We start from the raw sequence: 25,232 nt of genomic DNA, 5'->3' as shown, positions 1-25,232 counted from the left end.
TGGCCTTGGTCATGGTGTCTTTTCACAGCAGTAAAAACCAAACTCGGACAGCATTTCATATCCAAACCACAACATTCATCCTCATTCCTTCCCTGTCTTCTATCTGACAAATCCCAAATGTCATTCCATCATCAGGAAAGACCCGTGCTTAGACACTCACCCAGTTAGCATGATAGATTTAAAATGTCAGTCATACCATGCCCAGTTCATAGGCAGCAAACAGAAGGAGACAGGGCCGGGATGATTGTCAGGGTCCCCGCAGACCCAGGATCAAAACTACCATTGACCTAGTCTGTTGTGACATCTTGATTCCTGGCTACAGAAAGAACCAGAAGTGGAGTTTCTGGGGTCCCTTATTTTTCTTCTCTCCTGACTCCAGGCCTGGGTGTGACCTCAGGATCACCAGAGACCAGGGTGGGAGGAGCGGGGATGACCCAGCCCAGAGAAGAGCGGGCAGAGGGAAGATGGGCAGGGCATCCACATTCTGCTTCCTGGCTCCCTTCAGGCCTTTGAGAGTTTCTTGGCTCCAGAAACATCCTGCTTCCCAGAATCTCTCCTCAGAAAGGACTGGTGGAGACAGAGCCAGCTCAGAGATGCCAGAGGCCAAGGCAGGGCCTGATTCCCACTCTTTCTGGCTCCCAGCCCTGCTGTCACAGACCCGATCGATCAAAAGGATCAAAAGCTGGTAGAGGCTTGACCTCCTGCCAAGCGTAAGGCAGCCTGAGGATACGAAGCACTCAAGAGTTTAGGGATGGGGGTTGGTGCCAACACAGGTTGGAAGTAGAAAGGTTACTATCAGCTCTTACTTACCATTCTGGGGACGGTCACAAGCTTGACACAAAGTAGCAGTCCTTTGTCAAAAGCCCTGAACGCTTCAGACTAGTGTCTTCCTGCAAGCCAGATTCCACTCCTCTTCCTCAGGCAGAGTGACTATGGGTCCCTGCCGCCACACACCTGACCACCTCTCTCCTCTCAAGTCTCCGGATGCTCTCATCACTTCAGTACCTTCTCTCAAGCCCAGCGTAGATGTCTCTCCTGGACATCTCCCCTCCCGCTTCCCATGCTCCTCTTCCGTCCTCTAACAGCCACCCCGCCCCCCACGACAGTACACACAACATTGAAGTGACCTTCTCCCTACCTGGTGTTCTGTCACTGGGATGAGAAGAATAATTTAAGACAGTCTTGCTAGAAGCCCAGACTAGGATTGAACTCACAGCAATCCTCCTGCCTCAGCAAGCTGCGTGTTGCCCACAGGCGTGTGTCATCATACACGGCACATGTGTATCTTATTCTAAGTCTGGGATTGGCTTTAAAACATTGGCTGCCGGGACTGGGGAGATGGCCCCGCCGATAAAGAGATTGCTCCACACGTACGTAAATACTAGCTGGGTGTGTCAGCCCACCTGTAATTCCAGGAAGAGAGAGGGGAAACCCGGAGCAAGCTGGATGGCTGAACTAGCCTTATAGGTGAGCTCTGCATTTGATTGAGAGACCTGGCCTCAATGAATAAAGCGGAGAGTGATTGAACATGACTCCCAATGTCAGCCTCGGGGCTCTGCAGACATGTAGACACAGGAACACTGACACACACGGCCCTATGCTTACACCACATACACACAAAAGAATATAAGTAAACATTGGCTGTACTATCACTTAAATATGACAAGGGCCACAAATCACAGCATCTTCCATTAGAAGACTTCTCATAGATCTCAAGAGGAGGGTTGACATCATGCCCTGGGAGAGCATCCAGAGAACTACCTGAACAGCCGGGAGGCAGGATTCTCTAGTGTGGTCTCCTTGGGAATGGGAGGGAGGTGCAACAGGAAGGTTAGGCCTGGCCAACCTATCTGTACCATTTCAGGGGTTTAGGGACTGTCCCTGGGTCTTTGGTACCTGGTCCTGGTGGCCAAAGCAGAACAGTGGCCCTGTGAGTGGGCCAGCTGAGGAGGTGACAGGGATGAGCTCTGAGCTCAGTGGAAAGCCTCCGAAAAGTCCAGTTCACTCCAGGGCCCGCTGCTGACTCTCACTTCACAAAGAGAGCCTTGGTAAGGATCCAGGCCAAGCTGGGGTGGGGGCTGCTTAGGAGACAGGGAGAACAGAGGCCAGTGCTGTGATCCTGCTGCCAAGTGGTAGGTAGGGGTGGGAACAAGGACGGGGAGTAGGGGTGAAGAGATGGGTACTAGGCTTCAAGGCTTGTTTGAAAGTGGCATGGGGGGGGGAATTTATGGACAACCAGAGAAGGTGCCAATTACATTCTAAGAGGCCCATCCTGCTCCTAGTCTGGAATTCATGTGTGTGTCCCACCACAGCCTCTGTTGTGTCCTGAACTACCACAATGACCTTGGTGGCTTAATAAAGGGATTTTTAGGCCATGATACCCCCAGGGTTCAAGATGTACAGGAAGTGAACTCGATGTCTGACCCATAGTGGGACTCAGTACACAGCTGCTCCCCCATCCGCGGAGAAAGTAAAGAGTTTGTCAGAGCTGATGTCAGATCACGCTCTGGGTACCAGCCCTATTCTCCACTAGCTAGGCCACCCTGAAGAGCCATCTTCCCTCCCCTTATCCGGAAGCCAAGGTAGAAGGCCTAGTTCTTCTCGAAGTTAGGAGAATTGAATGGGGCTCTGTCTGTCTGGGCCCAGCTCTTGCACAGGCTCGGTCAGCTACCACAGCAATGACCTCATGTAACACAGCCAGGCTGCAGAGGTAAGCCAAGACTCTGAGAGAAATGGGACTGTGGAACTGAGGTCCCTCTGTCTTCTCCTCAGGGCTCACCTCTGGGCCTGCTCCCTACCCGACCCCAGTCCCCAGCCCTCTGCAGACTCTCTCCTCAAGGCACTCACAGAGAGCTGACATCACTCAAGATGCCTGGCAGCCATCCCTGGGGATGGGGAGAGGAGGAGAAATGAATCCTCTTGCCTCTGCTTGGAAGGCAGCCTCTTAATTACCTGGGGTTGAGGCAGCCGGCTTGCTAGGTAACAGCCTGGCTCTTCTGGTTAATCCCCAGGTGGTCAGGGCTGACAGGAAGGCGTCTGGGTGTGGACAGCTCTGAGAAGGTCCAGGAACTCCCTTGAGGGATTCACGACTTCAGATATCGTCAGAGTCTACTTTAGTGGAACGCAGTGGAGGGGAGAATAAAATTATTTCAGGATCAAGCTTTGAAATTTACTTACTTGCTTTGTCCAATCCTGCATTTCAAAGAACTCTGTCCCTTGGGAATGGCCATGCCTCAGAACTCAGCCTGCAGCCTGAGGTGTAAGTGCCGACTTGTGTACAGTGGCTGCTCACCTCCACGGCCTCCAGCTTTATTTATTTAGTTTAGTTTCTCGTGTAGCCCTGGATATCCTAGAACTTGCTCTGTAGACCAGACTGGCCTCGAACTCACAAGAGCTCGGCCAGCTTCTGCCTCCTGAGTGCTGGGATTAAAGGCATGGACCACACTGCCCAACTTTAAATTTTTTAATTAATTAATTTAGAGACAGGGTCTAGGAAAGCCAGGCTGGCTTAGAACTATGTATGTGAGCTGGAGAGATGGCTCAGCGGTTAAGAGTACCAGCTGCTCTTCCAGAGGTCCTGAGTTCAAAACCCAGTAACCACATGGTGGCTCACAACCATCTGTAATGAGATCTGATGTGTCTGAAGACAGCTACAGTATATTCATATAAATAAAAATTAATAAAAAATTTAAAAAAACAGAAAAAGAGCTATGTATATATAGCTCGGGCTAGCTTTGAACTCATAGCAATCTCCCTGTCTCCTCACTCCTGTCTGCTGGTATTACATGTAGGCTCTACCACATCCAGTTTTCTCTGAATAACAGAAGTTCATCCTACAGGAAGCAGAGACCCACACAGGGATGAGGAGAAGCTCAGGTCTGGCCACTTAGAAGGTAGACTTGAGTGGAATAAAATTATTATTATTATTATTAGTAGTAGTAGTAGTTGTTGTTGTTGTTGTTGTTGTTTTGTTGTTTTGAGACAGGGTCTCATGTAGCCCAGGCTAGCCCAAACCTACCTGTGAATGACCTTGAATTTATGATCCTATTGTGTTTACCTCCTATGGTGTTCACCACCGTGCTACCGGGGAGAGAACCAAGTACTTTATGTACTGTACACAAGCATTCTACCAACTGAGTTACATCCATCCCTAACTCACCTCAAACTGTCAATCCTCCTGCCTCTACCTCAGTGACGTAAGAAGAAATAAGCCCTTTCCTCCGCACATTGCCTTTTGGTCATGGTCCATCGCAGCAATAGAAAACAATCTTAGCGACTGGGAGTCGGAGAGTCCAGCTGCCGGTTTGCTCTGCTGGGGGCTGAGGGGTGGGGCGTCCTCGGTGAGCCGATGTCTTAGCTGGTTTTCTGTTGCTGTGGTGAACATTATGATCAAAGGCAGTCTGGGGAAGACAGGGTTGATTTCACCCTCCTGTTGGTAGTCCACCATTCAGGGAAGTCAGGGCAGGAACTCAAGGGAAGAGCCTGGAGGCACGGACTGAAATAGAGACCAGGGAGGAAGGCTGCGCCCTGGTTTGTTCTTCATGAGCTGCTCAGCCTGTTTGGTTTTTACGAAGTTCAGGACCACACAATTCACTCGCCAAGGACGAGCACCCACAGACTTGCCTGCAGCCAATCAGAGATACCTTTTCAAGTGAAGTCCTTTTTATGCCAGAAGACTCTCTCTGTGGTTCTCAAACTGTGGGTCCCGACCCCTCTGGGGACAAAGGACCCTTTCACAGGGGTTGTGTATCAGATATCCTGCGTGCCAGATATGGACAATTCATAACAGTCGCACAGTTACAGGTATGAAGTAGCAACAGAAATAATCTTAGGGTTGGGGTCACCACAACATGAGGACGTGTATTAGAGGGTTGCAGTGTTAGGAAGGGTGAGACCCACTAGAGTCTGGAGCTCGTGCTGAGTGTGTGGTGGAGGGTGGTAACAACACGATGTGGGATGGCAGGCCGAGGTACATGCCAGCACGGTCAGAGACTGAACCTGTGTCCTTGCACAAAGGACAAAAGTGCTCTATCACTGAGTCAAACCCCAGCCCCTGGGAATCCATCTATTTGAGGCCTGCCAGGCACTGTTTGCAGACTATTGGGAAACAGCTATTCTGAGCATCCCCATTATACAGGTGAGAGAACAGAAGCACAGAGAGGGACAGTCACCTGCCCAGGAAGGCACAGCTTATTGGGAACATTTGGCCTGTACTGTTGTCAGCTGCCGTGCCTGTTCACATTTGGGCCCTTCCTCACAGAAGGTTATAGAAGTCTTTCTGAGGGTCGTCAGCTCAGCCTGAGAAAAACTGAAGGAGGGAGAGGACTGGAGTGCTTCAGACCAAACTCCACAGAGTTGACCTAAGCTCCCGTTCCCTGAGTCCCTGTGCCTCAGGCAGGAAGCAACACTTGTCCCCAGGCTGGGAGGTGAAGCTACCTTAGCTGTGAGGCAAACACCACTGAGCTTAGAGATCCTGGAGCACTGGTTAGTTCTCAAGATCACACACACACACACACACACACACACACACACACACACACACAGAGAGAGAGAGAGAGAGAGAGAGAGAGAGAGAGAGAGAGAGAGAGAAAGGAGCCTCGCCTCCTCCCCACTTGCACTCTGCCTCCCTCTGTCCTCATCTTTCTGCCCTGCCCACTCCCTGCTCCACAGGATGATAGTTTCCATCCCATAAATCAGCAGCCAGCAACAGGGCATGGGCCTCCAAGTGGCTTTGATGACTGTGCCCGGGGAGTCCTTCACACACCCCAGCCAAGTCTGTTTTTAGGATGAGCTGAGGACACCCCTCTTCTCTGCCTCCACCCAAGCCTGCAAGCTCGGGACTGGGTTTAGACAAGCCCAGGCCCAGTAGGCCTGAGACTCTCCCCTGCGGGAATGAAGGTGAAGAGGGTGTGTGTGTGTGTGTGTGTGTGTGTGTGTGTGTGTGTGCTTGGCGTGTGCTGAGTGTGTGAATGTATGTGGTATGTGTGTGTGTGTGTGAATGTATGTGGTATGTTTGTGTGTGTGTGTGTGCTGGGTATGTGCTGGATGTGTGAATGTATGTGGTGTGTGTGTGTGTGTGTGTGCTGGGTGTGTGCTGAGTGTGTGCTGGGTGTATGCTGGGTGTGTGAATGTATGTGGTATGTTTGTGTGTGTGTGTGTGCTGGATGTGTGTGTATGTGTGTGTGGTGTGTGTATGTGTATAAGTGTGTATGTGTATGTGCTGGGTACGTGTATATGTGTGTGCTGGAAGGATGTGTGTGTATATGTGTGATGTGTGTATGTGTGTGCTGCTATGTGTGTGGTGTGTGTGTTCTGGGTGTGTGTATGTGTGTGTGCTGGGAGGACGTGTGTGCTTGTATGTATGTGGTGTGTGTATGAGTGTGCTGCTGTGTGTATGTGTGGTAAGGGGGAGGGTGTGTGTGTGTGTGTATGTGTGTATGTGTGTGTGCTGGTGTATATGTGTGTGTATGTTGCAATGCAAAGGAAGCATGCTTCCAGCATGAACCATTCATGAGCCCAGGGTTGGGGGTAGGGTGGTAGTCAGATGGGATATCCCTCTGGTGTGAGGAATCTTTTCTTGAAAAGACACTACACATACATCTATGCACCCTAGATAGGGAGCCTGGAGTCTGTTTATTGCTGGGGAAACAGGTCACATATGCACTCTCCTGCCCCTGAACCTGTCCCCTTGTTGTCTCTGTGTGGAGCAGTTTTCTCTGAAGCTCCGAGGAGAGCTTCACAGTGAGGCCTACCGTAAGCCCCTTGACGCCGCTGCCTTTCTTACCCTTTCCCGACACTATGAAAGATTTTCATTGTTTCCTTCTGGGAAAGAATCCTCCATGAAGTCAAGATGCTATCAGCTACCTGCTCCCCACAGGGCCAGCCCGACCCACAGGACGACGCTCACTAAATAACTGTGGAATGAGAGGAGGTGACCATTTCTTCTCACTCCCTCACTGTGATGGTGATTTTTCTCAAAAGCGTATTTTGAAGCTGGGAGTGGCTCCGTTGGTAGGGTGTAGCATGTAGGGGGCTCCGGGTTAGGTGTGACACCACATAAACCCAGTCGTGGTGGTGCCAGCCCACAATCACAGCACCCAGGAGGTCAAGGCAAGGGGAGCAGAAGTTCAAGGGCATTCTTGACTACATAGCTCGTTCAAGGCCAGCCTCCGAAGCAAGCCAAACAGAAATGTAGCTGGGAGTACAGCTTTAGTACTGTAGTAGTTTAGTGGGAGAGCAGTTATCCAGCCAGGAAGTCCCAAGGTTCCATTCCAGTGCGGGCAAAATACAACGCAAAACTGCATTGCTTCCTTTCCTGTCCTAAGAGCAAGGTCACGCCTCAGAGGCCTTCTCTGCCCCTGGGTGCAGCAGCCCCGTATGCTGTCAGGTCCCCCCAGCCACACACTCTCTAACAACAGGGGTGGAGGAAGGTCCATCCCACCAGGCAGATTGCCTGTTTAGTGGTTAAAGGAATGGATGGTGAGCTGGAAGAACGGCTTAGCGCTTGCTCTCACAGTGGACCCAGCTTTGGTTCGCAGAAGCCACATGGCAGCTCGCAATTATCTGCAACTTCAGTTCCAGTGCATCCGACACCTCTTCTGGCCCCCACAGGAACAAGTTGGCATGCACGCTGTACACACACACACACACACACACACACACACACACACACACACAGGCAAACACTCACACACGCCAAATAAAAATAAATACTTTTTAAAAGGGGAGAGCTCGGTATGGTGGCATATACTTTTAATCCTAACACTTTCGGACACAGAGACAGACAGAGCTTTACAAGTTCAAGCCTAGCCTGGTTTACATTGTATATTCTAGGACAGCCAGGGTTACATAGAGAAACACTGCCTCCGAATAAAAGGGAAGACATATAGATGGCTTACGACCCGGCTAAGTTACTCAAGTTCCCTGAGCCTCAACTTTCTCTTCTGTAAAATGGGAATGATAACAGTATCTCCTTTATAGTCGTTTCCAGCATGCTCTGGACATGGTCACCTGCGCGGTTTCTCTTAGTCCCCATAGCACTTCCAGTGCCTCCCGGGGAACCGGATCCAAGTTACGATGCTAGGAATCTCTTAGATGAATGAACGTGGATGAGGGGAGGGCAGGCATGCGAACCTGGAGGAGGGTCCTGCTCTGATTCAGGAGAGTAAGGCAGTTTCCTATAGGAAGGGAACCTTCTGCCAATTCCAAGCCTGGTGGGATGGCAACAGCGCATGCCCACACCTGTCCTCCGAGTGAGAAAGCCTGCGGTTTGCCTGAGCAGCTGTCTATCACGGAGCGACCAACCTCTTAATGTCCCATACCTTCTTGATTCCATTTTGAGAATGCTGCTGGGGGCACATGGCTGTGCCCTGTCCTGGGGCTGCTCACTGAGGAGACAATGTTTACCTCACAAATCAGCAGACCTCCCTGGTCAGCGGAAGGATACTTCCTTGTGGAAGGACAGCCCACCAAGGGCTCTTCTAGGACCTACCTTAGCAACCCTCCAAGGGGGATGCTGTTAATCCATTTTATAGTTGCAGGGCCCGTGCCCAGCTCCATTCAGTGGCGAGGGGACAAGCAGAGGCCCCATCAGGCCAGGCCCTGAGTTCAAATCTTCACCTGGACACATCTAAGCTGGGTCGCCTTCGGGAGAATCAATCCCCTCTCTGAGCCTCACTTTTCTTATTGGTAAAAAGAAAAAAAAGCTGGTGATGTAATTCAGCGATAGAACACGTTTCTAGTGTGCACAAAGCCCTGGGTTCTACTCCAAGTACCACAAAATCAATTTTTAAAAAATATAATAACAATAACAATAACAATAATAATGATAGTAATAATAATAATAATAGGAGGAGGAGGAGGAAAAAAGACAGATAAATGTCTACTTTGAACCATTGGTAAAGACCTTGGAGAGAAACAAGCTGTCAATCCACGGGGCACCAGTGAGGTGTGGTGCCCTCCTGACCATTATTAATCTTCCAGAGTCAGGCGTGATGGAACATAGCTGGAACCCGAGCACCCGGAGGTGAAGACAGATTGATCAGAAACACAGGTTCTTTGGTTGCAAGGTGGGTTTGACACCAATTCCCCACACCCCTACCCCACACCGGTCTCAAAACGAAAACGAAACGAAACGGTTCCCACAGCGAGAGATTACAAGGGGTTAATTGGAGACCCTGCCTCCTAGCCAGGAGCCAATCAGAACTGGCGGGGGCGGGGCCAGGCTGCCTTTGCGAAAGAGATCTGGACCGACCAGATTGCTACCCTCTGGAGTGGGACCTGGAGCTGCCGGCTGGACTTGTGGGGCAGGAGCAGGAGCGTAGGTCTTGCCCTCTGCCCTGTGACAGCTCCCAGCCGGAGGGTGCAGGACAGCTACCTGGGTTAGGGCCATCGCTGAGGGAAAGAAGACCAGCACTCCGAATCTTTCATCCCCCAGCCAGCAGGATGGGATGCACTCAGGCTCTAACTTCAGCTGGCTCTGGTGGCCCACATGGACACAAGGTCTATTTATAGTTCTGTCACAGAAGGCCAGCCACCAAGCACAGGGGTAGCCAGGCTTTTTCAAGGGCTATCGGGGCAGAGGGAAGAGTGAGAGAGGCCAGTCCTGCCTTCTTCCACATCTTCCTTGGCCACCCCTCAGCCCCTCATGAACCCAGAGAATTCTCTATAGTCTAGTAGATAGATAGCCTGCCTGTGGGTCAAGGGCAAGGTCAGGGGTGCAGTCCCCAGCGCAGATGGACACGGTCTTGTGGTCTGGACAAGGGTTGCAGTTGCATCAGCCCCAGCAGTGACCCAGGGCAGAGGCCCCGATGAGAGGGCAAAGGCTGGCTAGGTTTCAGGAAGGCAAAGAAAGCAGTCGGAGAGTGGGAAGGCAAATTTAGGAAGCCAGAGCCTCCCTACACCTCCCACCCGGGGTCAATCCTACAGGTGGCCAATGGTTGGTCGAACTTAGGCAGGGAGTCTGCCTTCAATGGTGGTGAGAGCTGGACCCAGAAGGCTGATTGCCAGATTTTCCCTCCGGCCTGGGGTCGCCTCCTTCCCTACTTGCTACAGAAATTCCTAATTTCCTTCTAGCCCTAGCTGTGGGTGGCCACATGCTGTGGAGAAGAAAGTCCTTCTGGCTGGCATTGTCAGCCTTCTGGCTCCTCCTCATCCTCCTAGGAGTCTTCCCCCTTCGCCTGGCAGTGTCTCCCCGTCCTCTTCCAGGGCGCTCCCAAGGTTGGCCCCGCTGGCTGGATGCTACCTTCCTACAGAGTTTCTCCCAGCCTGAGACGAACCCCGAAGAAGATGTTCAACAGCTCCCTCGAGTCTCCCGGGGGAGCAGCTGCACCTGGGGAGCCTGCTTTGACACCTCCAAATGTAGGGGGAAAGTCCTCAAGATCTTTGTACACTCCGCGGCTGGTCCGACCACTGAGGCTCAGCGCAGGATCCTGGACTCCTTGGAGGGCTCCCGCTACTATGCACTCAGCCCAGCGGAGGCTTGCCTTCTCCTCTTTCTCCCCAGCCAGGACCGTAGAGGAGCATGCGGGCCCCTGCCTCCGAACTGGAACGGAGGCCGGAACCATCTGGTGCTCAGTCTCTACCCAGCCCCTTGCACCAGGCTGGGACAGGCGATGGTAGCTGAGGCTAGCCCCTCCTTGGACATCTTCCGACCAGGCTTCGATGTAGCGCTCCCGTATCTCCCTGAAGCTCACCCATTGAAAGGCGGGGCCCCTGGCAGCCTGCAGCGGCACGGTCCCCAGCCTGGGGCCACCTTAGTGGCGGTAGCAGAGGAGAGGGGCAGGTGGCGTATTACAACCACCCACGCCTCAGCCTGCCCCTGGGACAGGAACTGTGAACAAGATCCTGGACCCCAACAGTAAGTAAACCTACCCTTGGGGAGCTGCTGAGTGGGAGGGAACTCCTGAGTGGGAGGCGGCTGCTGGACGGGAGCAGGTCCAGCGGATGTAGTAAGGGGTTAAGATTGTCAGATTGTCATCCTGTAGGGACAAACCAGTCTCAGCCGCATAGGAGAGATAGGGTTAAGACGGTAGAACGGTAGAACGGACCTCCACCAAGACGGAATGATGACGTCTCCAAGGGTGTGAAAGGCAGATTTTTTGGAATTCTCCTTTGGGGATCTTAGAAACATAAGAAGCCTGCCTCCCACTCCCACCTCCTCCATGCCTGGTGTGCTGGTCCCTCCTACTCTATCTAACGTTTATGTAACAGACATTTGTATACCACTCACTTGGTGTTAGCACCCACCTAAGCAAGGGTGTGGATGGGGGGAGGTAGATCAGCCATAGGTGTTTGTTTACCTTACAAATGTAGAGACAGGAGTTCAGGCCCCACCCCCACCCCACGAGACACCCCCACCCCACGAGTCAGTCCAGTGTTGAGGAGGTAGAGACAGGAGGATCCCTAGAGCACTTGGCCAACCAGCTTAGCTGACTGGGTGAGTTTCAGGACCAGTGAGAGACCCTGGGGGCAGAGAGATGGCTGAATGGGCAAAGGAGCTCGCCACCAAGCCTGAGGACTGGAGGGTCTGTCCCCTGAGCCCACAAGTTAGAGAGAGAAGAGATTGCTAGAAATTGTCCTCTGACATCCATACATGGTCCAAGACACGTAGGTACCCCACTCATTCACAGAACTGAACAAGACACCCACCTTCAATCTCTACACCCCCCCACAATTATGTATAATAAAGTCATTCTAACTGCTGTCGATAAGGTGTCTGTATTCTAAAGTTACATTAGGTAACTTACCCATGGCCACCCAGCCAGAGTGAACACAGAACTGTCTTTGAAGGCTTCTGAGTTTTAAGCAAGAGTTGGGAGCAGTCCTGTCCCAGGCCTCAGGGGAGCCATGGAGACTGGTAGCTGGTCCCAGCTGGAACCTGTTCTCTCCTGTGTCTAATTTTGGAGATTAATCTCTCAAGGAAATAACAGCCTCTGGTTTTAGAGATCTAAAGAACTTCCTACCTCTGAGGATACTTGCGTAGACATAAGGAGACCTTGTGTGGTAGAGGCTTCCCTCTGCCCATGCTGGGGCACACTTCAGGTGATGAACCTGGTCACTCAGCTGTCTCCTTCCAAGGTTGTGCAGGCTGTGGGTTCCAAGGCTCCCTTTCCAAATCCCCAGAGTTTATGGTCCCCGTGGTGTCTCCTCTTTTTCATCTTCCTGTGGTTTCCCTCCCGGTCCTCCAACGTGGCTATTCTGAGCTCAGCTTCCCTCAGGACTCCCTCCCCTGGCCAAGATCCAGCTCTGCCTCTGCTTGAAGCTCTGGGGAATCTGTAGGGAACAGAATCCTTGCCTTCCTCAAGGCACTTGGGAGACCTGGGAGCCTGCTCTGTCATTCCCATGGCAGCCCTTCTGGAGACTAGAGAACTTCCAGCTCTTCAGACCCAGAGCCTGACAGAAACTCTCCAGTGACTAGAAACAGTAGTCTTAAAAACTTACTATTGCTGGGGGTGGCCATCTTTTTTTTTTTTTCTCTCTTTTTTCTTTTTTTCGGAGCTGGGGACCGAACCCAGGGCCTTGCGCTTGCTAGGCAAGTGCTCTACCGCTGAGCTAAATCCCCAACCCCGGTGGCCATCTTTTTGTGTGCGTGCGTGCGTGCGTGCGTGCGTGTGTGTGTGTGTGTGTGTGTGTGTGTGTGTGTGTCCAGGGCTGTGTACAGGCTAGGCAAGTACTGTACCACTGAGCTGTGCACTCACTGACTCTGGAAGTCCCTCTTTGAGCTAACCATGGTTATTGCTATGTGCTGATACTTTGTGATTACTTCCTGTAGTTTTCTTTTCTTCTGTTTTTCCCTGACCCACCTGGAAGGCTCAAGTTAGACAGGGCTGGCCCGAACTTGCAGTAATTCTACTACCTTTGCCTCCTGAGTACGGGGTGGGGGTGGGGTGGGGGCTCTTTACAGGTGTGTGCACCTCCCTTCTGCTCTGGGAGCATTTCCCATGATACCTTTCTTTCCAAGATATGCTGCATGGTATTGCCTTTAGTTTCTCAGAAGTATTTGGCAGCTGCCCAAGCCAGACAGCATAGGGACAGGGTGATAGAGAGAGGCCAGCCCCAGAAGACAGTCTGAATAAACAGGTACTGGCTAGAGAAAGAGGTATTTCAGCCCCAGTCACTGTTCCAGGTAGGCAGGCAGGTGGTGGTGGAGGAGGCTCTCCAGGGGAAGGAGCTGTGCCTACCCTTCCCTCAATCATTGCTGCTTCCCCCAGCATCCTCCACAGGAGTTCTCAGTCCCCATCCCAGAGCACAGAGCCTTGTGTGTGGAGGAGTATCAGAGGCCCTCACTTTTCTGATCCAGGAAGCACTCAGAAGCTGGAGTGGGGTTGGGAGTCCACACTGTACTTGTGGCTCCGAGGTGCCGGTGTTTTTCCACATTGGTTGAATTGAATCCACATCCTGTTGCACTTTGGAATCAGCGCCCACCCACTTAAATCACAATTTCTTTATTTTTATGAATAGGCGATTCATTCACAGGATGAAGAATTCCAAATGGTACAAAGGGGTACACAGTCAAAAGTCCCCCTCCCACCTGGCCCAGCCACCCAGGTCTCTCTCCTTCCTTCCTTAGAGCACTGGTTGCAGTGTCTCGGGTGTCTTTCTTTTCTGGGCAGCTCTGTATAGACAGGGTGTATGTACTTCTACTCACCTCTTCTTTTCATTTGTCTGGAATTTTCCAGACAGGGTCTCTTATAGCCCAGACTGCATGAAAATGGCTTTGAACTCCCGATCTTCCCGCCTCCACTGAGACTTCAGGTATCTGGCCACCATGCCTGGCTCCTTCTCCATTTTTAAATTTCCGTACCTGCCTGTGGTGTGCAGACAGACGTGCATGCTAATTTACATTTATGCAGCCGCACATGTCGGGGGTACATCTGCACATGCATGCACATGCATGTACATGCATGTATGTGCATGGGGAAGCCCAAAGTTGACTGCTGCTTCCTCTCTCACTCTCTGATACATTGAGGCAGGGTCCCTCACCTGAACCCAGCGCTTGCCTGCTCTAATCAGTCAGCTTACCCAAGAGATCCATCTGCATATACCTCATGTTGAGATGGGTTTAGCCGGGGGGCTGGGGAACCCAGAGTCTAGGCTCTTAAAAATTATGGTTTTAGAACTGGGCAGTGGTGCCAACACCTTTAATCCAAGTCAGGTGGATCTTGGAGTTTTAAGGTCAGCTCCGTTTACAGAGGGAGTTCCAGGAGAGCCAGGGTTATGAAGAGAAACCCTGTCTTGAAGAGCAACCCAAAAACCAATTATTTATTGTTTTGTGTGTGTGTGTGTGTGTGTGTGTGTGTGTGTGTGTGTGCGTGCTTTCATGTGTTTATGTGTACGGTATGCATGCAAGATGCCTTCAGAGACCAGAAGAGGGCATTGAATCCCCTGGAACTGGAGTTCCAGTTACTGGAGTTCCAGTGAGCTACTGTGTGAGTGCTGGGAACCAAACCTGGGTCCTTTGCAAGAGCAGGAAGTGTCCTTAACTGCTGAGCCAGCTCTTCAGCCTGAAACCAAGGTCTCTTGTGCTGCAAGCGTTTGAATTGCTGAACAACATTCCCATCTCCCCTCCACATTAGGAAGTTTAGTTTTGTCTTCGTGTGTGTGTGTGTGTGTGTGTGTGTGTGTGTGTGTGTGTGTGTGTGAGAGAGAGAGAGAGAGAGAGAGAGAGAGAGAGAGAGAGAGAGAGAGGACAAAACTGTGCTGGTTTTGCCTTTCCATCTTTATATGGGTCCACGAATCAAACTTCTATAGACCAGGCTGGCCTTGAACTCCCAGAGATCCACCTGCCTCTGCCTCCTGAGTGCTGGAATTAGAGGTGTGTGCCACCACTCCTAGCGATCTCTCCCATTTTTAGTATAAATCCAGTTTCCACATCCCTGCTTGAACCCTTGGACGATCTGTGGAGCCCAGGGACACTTTGAGGCCACAGGAAAGTAGCTTCGAAAGAAAATGTCTGAATGCTTAGGTGAAAGAAAACGTTCCAATATATGACAGTATTTGCTTTTATTTCAACACAGTAGTTAAATGTATTTTTTAAATATAAACTTTTCTCCCAGGGTAGGAGTAACAGCAAAAGTTAAAGTGCTCAGGATCCATGGAAATCACAGTGTGGCTCTGCCAAGGTCAGGCCCTGGTGAACTCCACGACCGTGGGCAAAGCCATTACTTTAACCCTGGGCTTCGAAACCCTAGGCCTATGGTGCATACCTTAAACAGCAGAACACTGGGGTTGGGGATTTAGCTCAGTGGTAGAGCACTTGCCTAGCAAGCACAAGGCCCTGGGTTCGGTCCCCAGCTCCAAAAAAAAAGAAAAAGAAAAAGAAAAAAACAAACAAACAAAAAACCCCAGCAAAACATTTTTGGACTTCTTGGTGGTCAGCTCACAGAAGCACAAGTTCCCTCTCTCTCTCCTGAGCCCCACAAAGCTACTCATTCAACCTCTGCCTACCATCTCCCATAAACCCCCAGTCCCTCCACCCCTGGGCTCAGTTAACTCTGTCCTGTTGGGAAGCAGGTACACTGGTAGGCAGAGGGAGGCTTCAGAGTCTGATCTATTTCTTTTTTAAAAGATTTTATTTATTTATTATATATAATTACACTGTAGCTGTTTTCAGACACACCAGAAGAGGGCATCAGATCTCATTACAGATGGTTGTGAGCCACCATGTGGTTGCTGGGATTTGAACTCAGGACCTCTGGAAGAGCAGTCAGTGCTCTTAACCACTGAGCCATCTCTCCAGCCTGGAGTCTGATCTATTTCAAAGCTAAGCATGACTTCAGGCCTCTGTTCCCTCACTGTCAGATAGGATGATACAGCAGTGGTTTCCATCTCAGGGGCTGCTGTGAGAACGACCTTCCTACGAGCAAAGCACTTAGAACTGTGCCAGGAGTGGTGGTTGGCTCGGGTATCAAGGAGGGCTTCTTGGAGAAGGTGACATAAAGCCAAAGGAATTCCCCCAAGTAGATGAGGCAGAGAGTGAGGGGAGAGGACATCCAAAGGAGAGATTAAAGGGGACCTGGAGGCCAAGGGGTACAGTCTGATGAGTCTGTTTCTCTCTGTGGGCTCCCTGGAGTCTTCAGCTAGGGCCTTTTAGTTCCTTATAGCTTACTGGAGGGAGCTGGGGCTGCCTAATCAGTACTGTAGCTTTTGATGTGATAAGGGTGGGGGTCAAGTTTGCTTTGTGGTTCCTTCCAGAGGTTCCTGGTGCACCCCTGGACATATCCCTCATGATAGCTGAAAAACCTGGGGTTGGAATTGGCCGACTTAGTTCTAACCACAGTCGGGGTCCCTCTCCTTGAGGCTCGGGTTCCCCAACTGTCCAGAGGCACTGCTGGATAGTCCCAGATCTGTCTGCTGGAGGTCAGAGCAGTGAGCCACTGGGGAGGGTCTTGAGTGGTCCTCTTCATGCACCTTACTGAGGATTGTGCACACCCATGGGTCCCTCTGGTCCTTCCCTCCCCAGCAGGATGCTAGCCATCGGTTCCCTGGACTGGCAGTACCAGAGAGGTGGCTCTGAGGGGGCTGTGGCTCTGGGACCTCCCTCACAGAATCCCTGGCACAACCTGATCACGGTCCTGGGGCTGGGGGAGGAGTGGGGGAACAGAGGAGGCCTGTCTTAGAGCTTCCTGTGCGGTTCCAGGCTGGAGGCCCAGCCCACCTCAGTACAGAGAAGCCTTTCATGGCTGAGCTACCAATGTGGGGAGAGCTGAGGGTGGGGGTCACTCAGGTGAGGAGGAAGAGGGCTGGATGTGGGGGTTACTCAGGTGAGGATGCCTAGGCCAGAGCAGAAGTGAAAGGAAGGACCGGAGATCCAGGCACCCCCATTTTGCAGACGAGAGAACTGAGGTACAAGGAAGAAGAGAGAGTTGCCTCAGGCCACCAGGGGCAGACACAGAACTAGCAGGCAGGGTCTCTGAATCCCCATGGAGCAGGGAGCAGAGAGACCAGGTCGCTGCTCTTGGTTATGTCTGTTATAACCAAGTTATATCTCCTGTGTATGGCTGTGTGTCTGAGGACACAGTGGGGTCAACGTCTTGTGACTGAGGGAATGCCATGGTAAGGTGCCAGGGGCCACTGGAGCTGCCAGGGTGAGGGGTGGGTGTCTCAGGCTCCTGTGTCCAGAGACCTTCCTGTACCTTCTCAGGACCTACCCAGGAGAGATACTTCCCAATGTCACCTTCTGCCTCATTCCTGGCCACCGATCTGCTACCTCCTGCTTTCTCCAAGCCCTTCAGGTACACCCCAATCTGAGCACTCCCCAGCCTCTCCTTGAGCTAACAGGAAATGCTGGGCACCTGCACATAGGAAGGAGGGTCCCTGCCCCCCCCCCCCAGTACTCTCCTCTTTGTCCTTTCCCTCACGGGGGCGGGGCTGCTGGTGACCTGGGGTAGTGGGCTAGGCTCCCCAATGACTGCCCTGCCCCCCCCCCCAGGCTGGCTGCATCCCTGTGCTCCTCAGCCCCCGCTGGGAGCTGCCTTTCTCTGAAGTCATCGACTGGACCAAAGCAGCCATCGTTGCGGATGAGAGGCTCCCACTGCAGGTAGCTCATGGTGGGGGACATGTCAGGGGAGGGACCCCAGGATCCCGGCCCCCTTCTAGCAGTCATATCTATACCTATTGCCCCCCCTCTTCTGGGGCTCTCAGAGATGTAGATGAAGGTGGGGGCCTGTGGATGTGCTGAGAGCAGTTGTGAGCCGCTTTCTGCCTCAGTTTCCCCATCTGTACAATGGGGTAGGTTAGATCTCAGCTGATAGGAAATAAATAGGTAAGAAGCCATGGCTCTTCCAGCTGATGAAAGGAAAGTTGCCCAGGCCTGAAGAATCTGTGTGAGCTGCCATGAGAAGTCTGGGGAGCTGGGTGGAGGCCGGCAGGCAGGTGAGCAATGGCCGTCTGTTAGCTGGGGTCCCACACCTACAATCCCAACAAACGGGTCCGTGAGGCAGGAGATCAGGAATTCAAAGTCATTTTCAGCTACATAGCAAGTTTGAGGCCAGCCTGGGATCCCCCCCCCCCTCTCTCTCTCTCTCTCTCTCTCACACACACACACACACACACACACACACACACACACACACACACACCACACCACACCACACACAGTGCTACCATCATTCAGTCATTCAGACAGTCTCCACATGGTCTGGGCACTAAATGAACACTTTTTTTTTTGGTTCTTTTTTTTGGAGCTGGGGACCGAACCCAGGGCCTTGCGCTTCCTAGGTAAGCGCTCTACCACTGAGCTAAATCCCCAGCCCCAAATGAACACTTTCTAGTTGAGTCTTTACAACCTCATGCAAGGGAGGGAGATGGTTTAATGCACCCATTCCACAGATGGGGAAACTGGGGCTGGGGACTTTGTATCAGTTACTGTTGCCCCCTCTTCGCCTTGGTATTTTGGATAGGGTCTCATGTAGCCCATGCTGACCTCAAACTCCCTTTACAGCCTAGAGGATCTTGAACTTCTAATCCTCCTGTCTCTGGCTCCTGGATGCTGTGATTGCAGGCTTGTGTCAATGGTGACAGTTTATGTGGTGCTGGGGAGCAAGCCCAGGGCTTGGTCCATGTTATGCTGTGTTGGCTCTTTCTCTACTGAGCCACATCCCCAGCCACTCCTTCCTTTCTTTTGTTTGTTTTTAAAGCAAGGTCTCTTCCCTATGTAGCCCAGGTGGTCTTGAACTCAAGATCCCCCTGTCTCAGTCACCTGGGTGCCAGGATTTCCAGGTATGTGCCACCTCACAGTGTCACTTAAAACCTGTGCGACCCTGAACACAGGGTGCACATCATTAGAAGTGTCCAGATCCCCGAGCTCTAAGAGGAGTCTTCTCCTAAGCGGGGTCAGTAAGGAGGCTGGACCCCAGGCCTCCTCTCTTTCTCCCTCCCTCTGTGCTTCCAGGTTCTGGCTGCGCTCCGTGAAATGCTCCCTTCGCGGGTTCTCGCCCTGCGCCAGCAGACCCAGTTTCTGTGGACCGCTTACTTCTCCTCAGTGGAAAAAGTCGTTCATACCACCCTAGAGGTAAGGGGGTTCACCTGCAGGGGCCCGGGTTCCCCTTCAGCCCTCCTCCTCTCCATCTTTCTAGATGTCTCCCGTCTCCCTCCTCCCGTCTTGCTTCCTCCCTGGATGCAACAGTGAGGGAACAGTCGTGACAGCGTGATTTTGGGCAAATGTCTTTCACCAATCTTGAGCTTTCCTTTGTCTCTGGGGACCACTGTAGCCAATGGATTCCAAGTATATGCTCACTGGCAGAAGCAGTCTGGGGTGCCGACTTCCAAAAGAGTCTGGCTTTTTCTGACTTTTGGGTCCCGAGAGAATGGCATGACCCCACAGTTGTGTCTGTGGGAATGAAGAAAGGAAGAAAAGCCATGAGTCTCTCACTTGATTCCCACTACAGAAGTCGCCTCTTCTGGCCTCTAGCTACTCAGCTAGCTGCTCTGTGCCCAAGTCTCTCCCCTAGAAGAAGCCTGAAGGAAAAGGTCTGAGCTAAAAGCTCCTGGTAGTTATCCTCGCCCACAACCCGCTCCCCTCTCCTCAGGCCCCGCCTCTCCTTAGGCCCCGCCTCTCCTCGGGCCCCGCCTCTCAGGGTCTGCTCTTTCATAGGTCCCACCCACATTCTGCTGTCTGTCCCCCTGCAAGACACTTTGTCTTTCCACAGATCATTCAGGACCGGATCTGGGGTGCATCAGCTCACCCCTCACTGATGTGGAATAGCCCCCCGGGGGCACTCCTGGCTCTGCCCACTTTTTCCACGAGCCTTCAAGACTTCCCCTTTTATCATCTGCAACTGGGTATGTTCTGGGAGTCCGACAACATGAGGTCGTCTCAGCTTTCCCCAGATTCACTCCAGCTTCATCTCCAGACACTCTCTCAAACTCCATCGCTTCTGGTTCTTTGGGGTCCCCCAACAAAGCCTCCAAGGGGCTCCACCTTCTCCCTCCTAACACCAGTGTCTCCTTTCTCCAGGCTCCAGCCCTGGGAGCAGTTTCAGCGCCGTGATCTGGGTGGGCGTCTCCGAAGAGTCCCCGCCGAAGCTCATCCAGGAAGTGGCAGGTTCCCGGCACTGTGCCCAGGTCTGCCCCCCCCCCACCCCACTCCACCACCCCCCCCCCCGTCAGCTGGGGTTCTAGGATCCAGGGTGAATGCAAACAGAGCAAGGCCCTAGATAACCACACATCATGGGGGAGGCACAGGGATTATTTCCAAAGATTCTTGCTGACTTCAAATCAGGTTTCTTGTTCTTTCTCCAAACACCATCAGAATTGGTGAAGCCCCTGGAAAGCTGGTGCTTCTTGGTGAGGCTGGAGAAAGAAGCATTCATTCGTTTCTTCTTTCATTTGAGCGTTCTCTCACTCAACGGTCACTTTGGGACCAGGCCTGGGGCTTCAAGTGCTAAGGATCAAGGGATAGGCAGGAGAGGACTCCTCTCCATGATTCCTAACACCAGCAGCCCCTAGTACCAACACTGTCCAATCTCACTTCCAGAGGACACAGGTTGCTAGGTATGGTCGCACATGTTTAGAATTCCAGCCCTTGAGCTGAGGACTGTGAATTCAAGGCCAGTCAGAACCACATGATGACTTCTAAGACAGCCAGAGCTACACAGAGAGATCCTGTCTCACTCACTCACTTACTCACTCACTCACTCACTCAATCAATCAGAACCCAGTCTAGGGCAGCCACACTAAAAAGATTTTTTGGAGACAGTTTTACTATTTAATCCTGGTTAGCCCTGAACTCAGAGATCTGCTTCCCTCTGCCTCTCAAATGCTAGAATTACAGGCATGCACTACCATTCCGGTCTTAGCCAGAACTCTTGCCCGTCATAAGGCCAATCCCACGGCCCCCACCTGTCATGTGCTCATAAGTAGCTGTTCCCTGTGCTCCATCCACCAAGAAAGAGCACCCTGGGGACTCCCGTTCTAATCCAATCCCAGACTGCAGACAAGTCCCCTTTCTTCCCAGATCCTGATCCTCTGGAACAGTGAGAAGCCACCCCCTGATAGGTGGCCCAAGACAGCAGTGCCCCTAACAGTCATTGAGGGACACAGGAAGGTAAGCGGGAGGACTCCCACTAGGGACCAGGGAGGACAGCCACAGGATGTTTTGAGCCAAGCTGGAGTTCTATAGGGGTCTGAAGGAATTGGGTTCTAGCTACAGGTCTGATTGGAATGATCTTACACTAGAGTGAGGCTCAGCGGTACAGATTTGCCTGCTGTTGTACAGGGTCCTGGGGTCCCCATTTCCAGCAGTGTAAAACGCCCTTCCCTCCCTGGCCCTGGGGAGTACACTTCCACAGCACTGGGGTTCCTGAGATGTAGGAGACAGGAGACTGTGTGGATGTCCCGGAAAGGGTGTGGGGAGGAACGTAGGCTCATGGAGAAATACCAGAGAGGGTAGCATACTGCACTCGGAGGGGGTGGGAGCTGGGAACCTGGGAAATGGCATCACAGGGGCCCCATGCACCACATGCTGGCACCAAGTCTGATTCTTTCAAATAAATGGTCTGAGCTTAATAGGAGTGGAATACCAGCAGAGGGAACTTAGCTTTTAGAGCCAAAGCAGGAAACCATAAACTAGGCTTGCGGGCAGGCTTCCGTAATCCTGGCTCCCTCTTCTACACCCTATCTGAAGGGTTCATACTTGGTGGGGGTGGGGAGTGTTGAGGGGTGGTTCTCATGGCTGAGTCGCCCTAAACTCCCTCTGCCCCACCACAGGTCAGCGACCGTTTCTTCCTGTACAGCAACATCAGCACCAATGTCATCCTCAGCCTTGATGCTCAGAGCACTCTTTCTACCAGTGAGGTGAGGGGCTGGGCCCGGGAGATGTCCAGTATGGTGTGAATGGAGCCCAAGGGCACTTCAGCCCCCTCAGGTTCCCACACGCTGAGCTCCCATGCCTCTTGCTGTGGTGGCCTCCAAATAGAAGTCTAATACAGAGCTCCTGGTTGGGAAAGTTCCCTCCAAGTCTCCTCAGAGACACTCACGTTAAACTTCCGGTAAAACTTCAAGTAATTAATAGCCGGGCAATGGCGCACACCTTTAATCCTAGAACTGGAGAGGCAAAGGCAGGTGGACCTCTGTGAGCTCGAGGCCAGCCTGGTCTACAGATTGATTTCCAGGTCAGCCAGAGCTGCACAAAGAAACCCCGTCTCAAAAAACCAAAAGCCAAACCAAAAGACCAAAAAACTATGGACTTCACGCAATGCTCTAATCCCCTGTGCGCTAAGCCCTGCGCCAACCGTAGTCAGCCAGGCTGGTCTCGCCACCTTAGGCTCTAAGGGTTCTGGTCAGGAAACCCCTCCTCACACCTCACCTTCCCTCTGCAGGTGGACTTTGCCTTTGTGGTGTGGCAGAGTTTTCCTGAGCGGATGGTGGGCTTTGTGACGTGGAGCCACTTCTGGGATGAGGCCCGGCAGGGCTGGGGCTACAGTGCTGAGATGGCCAATGAATTCTCCATGGTCCTGACCACCGCGGCTTTCTACCACAGGTGCAAACCTTGGCCCCAGAGCAGGGAGAAAGGGCCCTACGCCACGGTCCTGACCCGGAGTGGGTGGGATCCTCATCCCCGATTGGTTTTTGCTCTTTGAACTGGGCTGGGGATATGGCCCAGTTGGTGAGAGTGTTGTTTGTTTGTTTGTTTGTTTCGAGTCCCTAGCACTCGAAAGTCCTGGTTTCTAACCTTAACACTGTATCTGCCAAACCTGGGCATGAGAGCGCACATCTGTAATCCTAGTGCTGGTCCTGTGGAAACTGGGATATGGAGTTCAAGGTCACAGTCAGCTGGGTAGTGAGTTTGAGGTCAGCCCCAGGAACATGGAACCCTGGCTCAGAGACAGGGCCTCCCTATGTAGCCCAAGCTGACCTCAGGTGTGTGATCTTCTGCTTCTGTGCTGAGCTTACAGGTACTGTTCCCCACCAGACCTGGCTTCTGGGGCCGTTCACCACCAGGCCTGGCTTCTGGGGCCTTTGGAAAGTGATTCTTTAATCTGTTTAGACCTCATGCATGTATCGTGAAACTTTTTGTAGATTTTTCCCCCAGAGGCTCTGCATGGAGTTCTCAGAATAGAGGATAACCTCCATGGGTGCAGAGTGGGTCCAGCTTGTACACAGCCTCCCTGAAGCTGGCCTTTGGGTAGCCATGTTTGGTGGCTTTGGAACTGCCTAGCACTCTCCCTGTCACCAAGTCTGTCAGAGTTCAGACTTGGGAACACAGAAAGAGGTCCCCAAGGAGGGACTGGGGCAAATATAGAATCATTGCCCACCTCCTAAATCACAGGGCACCTGGAGAGTGGGTCATGCCCAGGATGGGAATGCCCTGTGAGAGGAGCTAGGGGATCGGGTACAGGTCTTGGAACTTGGGATCTGGGGTCAAAGGAAGGGAAATGGATCCTGCCTGCAGCCTCTTCCTGTCCCCCTCCCCAAAGGCTTACTCTGTATCTTACAGATACTACCACACCCTCTTCACTCACTCCCTGCCTAAAGCCCTGAGGAGCATAGCCGATGAGACTCCCACCTGTGTTGACATCCTGATGAACTTCCTGGTAGCAACCGTCACCAAACTGCCCCCTATCAAGGTGCCTTACAGCAGGCAGCACCAGGAGGCTGCACCAATGGTGAGGCGACTCCACGGACTGGTCCCCACTCGGAAAGCGCCCGTTGGGTACCGAAAAGAGGGCGGAGTCTCCTCACACTCTAATCCAAATCTTGTTGCAACAGGGTGAGGGTTCAGAAAACAAACCTCACGGACACGTTTCCCTCTCACCTCTTAGGCTTCTGAGGGTCCAAGACCCGTGCCGGAGCCTCAGGCCCTGGATCAGGACTGCATCAACCGTTTAGCAGCAGGGCTGGGCCACATGCCTCTGGTTTCCTCTCGAGTGCGTCTGGATCCGGTGCTGTTCAAGGACCCGGTATCAGTGCAACGCAAGAAGTATCGCAGTTTAGAGAAACCCTAGGCGAGTCGCTCTAACTGCCTGCTGGACACGAGACAGATCAAAGTCCTGTCCTGGTTGGCCAATCACAATAGGGATTGCTGAGGGCCGGGAACCCGGACCTTCCCCGGCTGCGGTGGGGTTGCGTTTGGCACGTTTCGTACAGGCCGGTGTACAGGATGGTGCACAGGCTCATCTTGTTCCCCGAAATGGCTTTCTCTGCATCTCTGCCTGGTCCACATCTGACCCGCACTCACCTCCTTGGTGGTCTCGAAGTCCTCGCACGATTCCCGCCCAGTGGCCTTGAGCACACCACCCGGCCCCAGGACCCGCCTGGGAGCTCCGGAGAACGGGTCCTGCCCTCCTCTCTTTGGTCTGGCAGGTGCATTGTGCGTATTTGAGCAATGGCTGCGAGAGTATTAACTGGTTGCCAGCGTGGGGGAACACGGGCAGAATGTGCACTAGACAATACGCTGTCCCTTACCCTGGAGTCAACGTAGAATGCAGTCACCAGGATTGCCAGGATCAATCAAGAGTGAACAGAGGTCAGGAGTCCGGGATAACCAGAGGATTGGGTGTTGCGTGCCAGCTTCACGGCAGACGCCGAATCTTGGGTGACCAGCAGCATTGCACTACCAATATTGACCACTAGAGGTCAGCTGCTGCACTTCTCTCCCTCCAAAGGAATGAAGTTTGGTTTTGCTTTCTTTATAGTTTGTTATTGCTTTTGTTTGTTTGTTTTTGTTTTTGTTTTTCAAGTAAGGGTTTCTCTGGGTAGTCTTGGCTGTCCTGGAACTCACTCTGTATGCCAGGTTGGCCTCAAATTCACAGAGATCCACCTGCCGTTCGCTTCCTGAGTGCTGAGATTAAATTCATGCACTACACTCCCCGACTGCTTCTTGAATTTAGAGGGTCGGGAGGGGGGAGGAGGCGAGACAAGGTCCGAGTCTGTAACCCACTCTGGCCTGGAACTCTACAGCAGTCTTATTGCCTCAGTTTTCCAAGTGTTAGAGTTACAGGGGTGAGCCACAGTGCCAGACTGAAATGGAGTTAAAGACTACCGATAAAATGGGGCACTGGTGTGTGCAGACCCTAGTATGAGAACCTGGGAGGAATATGACAGAACTCCACTTTGACCCAAACACTTGGAGCTCGGGTTGTTGGCAGATGGGCTGGTCCTGAGGAAGAGAGCTGTCCTCAGCGTCCTGTAGGTGAGAGTGGAGTGGGGGAGGGGAGGCTGCTTTTCCTGGGTTCATCCACCTGGAACTGGAATTATCGCTTCCGAAATAAAGCACGTGTCCTTGCCCACTC

At 52.4% G+C, this 25,232-nt stretch overlaps 1 protein-coding gene and 1 long non-coding RNA gene across 5 annotated transcripts in view; one reads left to right on the top strand and one right to left on the bottom strand.

Annotated features, from left to right (window-relative positions):
- The window catches only part of LOC120103006 (uncharacterized), a 26,675-nt gene extending 2,781 nt beyond the window's left edge, over positions 1-23,894 (bottom strand). Inside the window, exons 1-4 of one of the 4 annotated variants that reach the window (XR_010066661.1) lie at positions 23,756-23,894; positions 19,238-19,330; positions 11,964-17,910; positions 2,953-3,108 (exon numbers count right to left, since the gene is read on the bottom strand). This is a non-coding gene — a long non-coding RNA (uncharacterized LOC120103006). Of the gene's footprint in view, positions 1-2,952; positions 3,112-11,963; positions 19,331-23,755 lie in introns of all 4 variants that reach the window. The other 3 variants (XR_005505041.2, XR_005505042.2, XR_005505043.2) reach the window with 3 other exon arrangements.
- On the top strand, positions 10,031-25,232 carry Extl1 (exostosin-like glycosyltransferase 1). Its single transcript, NM_001107985.1, has 11 exons — positions 10,031-10,858; positions 17,144-17,234; positions 17,432-17,539; positions 18,893-19,012; positions 19,650-19,782; positions 19,958-20,064; positions 20,957-21,046; positions 21,709-21,795; positions 22,320-22,480; positions 23,438-23,606; positions 23,763-25,232. The coding sequence occupies exons 1-11, from the start codon at positions 10,095-10,097 to the stop codon at positions 23,943-23,945; spliced, it is 2,013 nt and encodes a 670-aa protein (NP_001101455.1). The 5' UTR covers positions 10,031-10,094; the 3' UTR covers positions 23,946-25,232.

Source organism: Rattus norvegicus, chromosome 5, assembly GCF_036323735.1.
Source record: "Rattus norvegicus strain BN/NHsdMcwi chromosome 5, GRCr8, whole genome shotgun sequence".
Lineage (NCBI taxonomy): Eukaryota > Metazoa > Chordata > Mammalia > Rodentia > Muridae > Rattus > Rattus norvegicus.
This window is presented reverse-complemented; position numbering and strand designations above follow the sequence as displayed.

Bases quoted from the DNA above. Each gene is read 5' to 3' on its own strand.
- Extl1 (NM_001107985.1), top strand. From the start codon at position 10,095: ATGCTGTGGAGAAGAAAGTCCTTCTGGCTGGCATTGTCAGCCTTCTGG. The intron at 19,013-19,649 runs GTAAGGGGGTTC...GTCTTTCCACAG, and splicing joins TCGTTCATACCACCCTAGAG to ATCATTCAGGACCGGATCTG. The intron at 20,065-20,956 runs GTCTGCCCCCCC...CTTTCTTCCCAG, and splicing joins GTTCCCGGCACTGTGCCCAG to ATCCTGATCCTCTGGAACAG.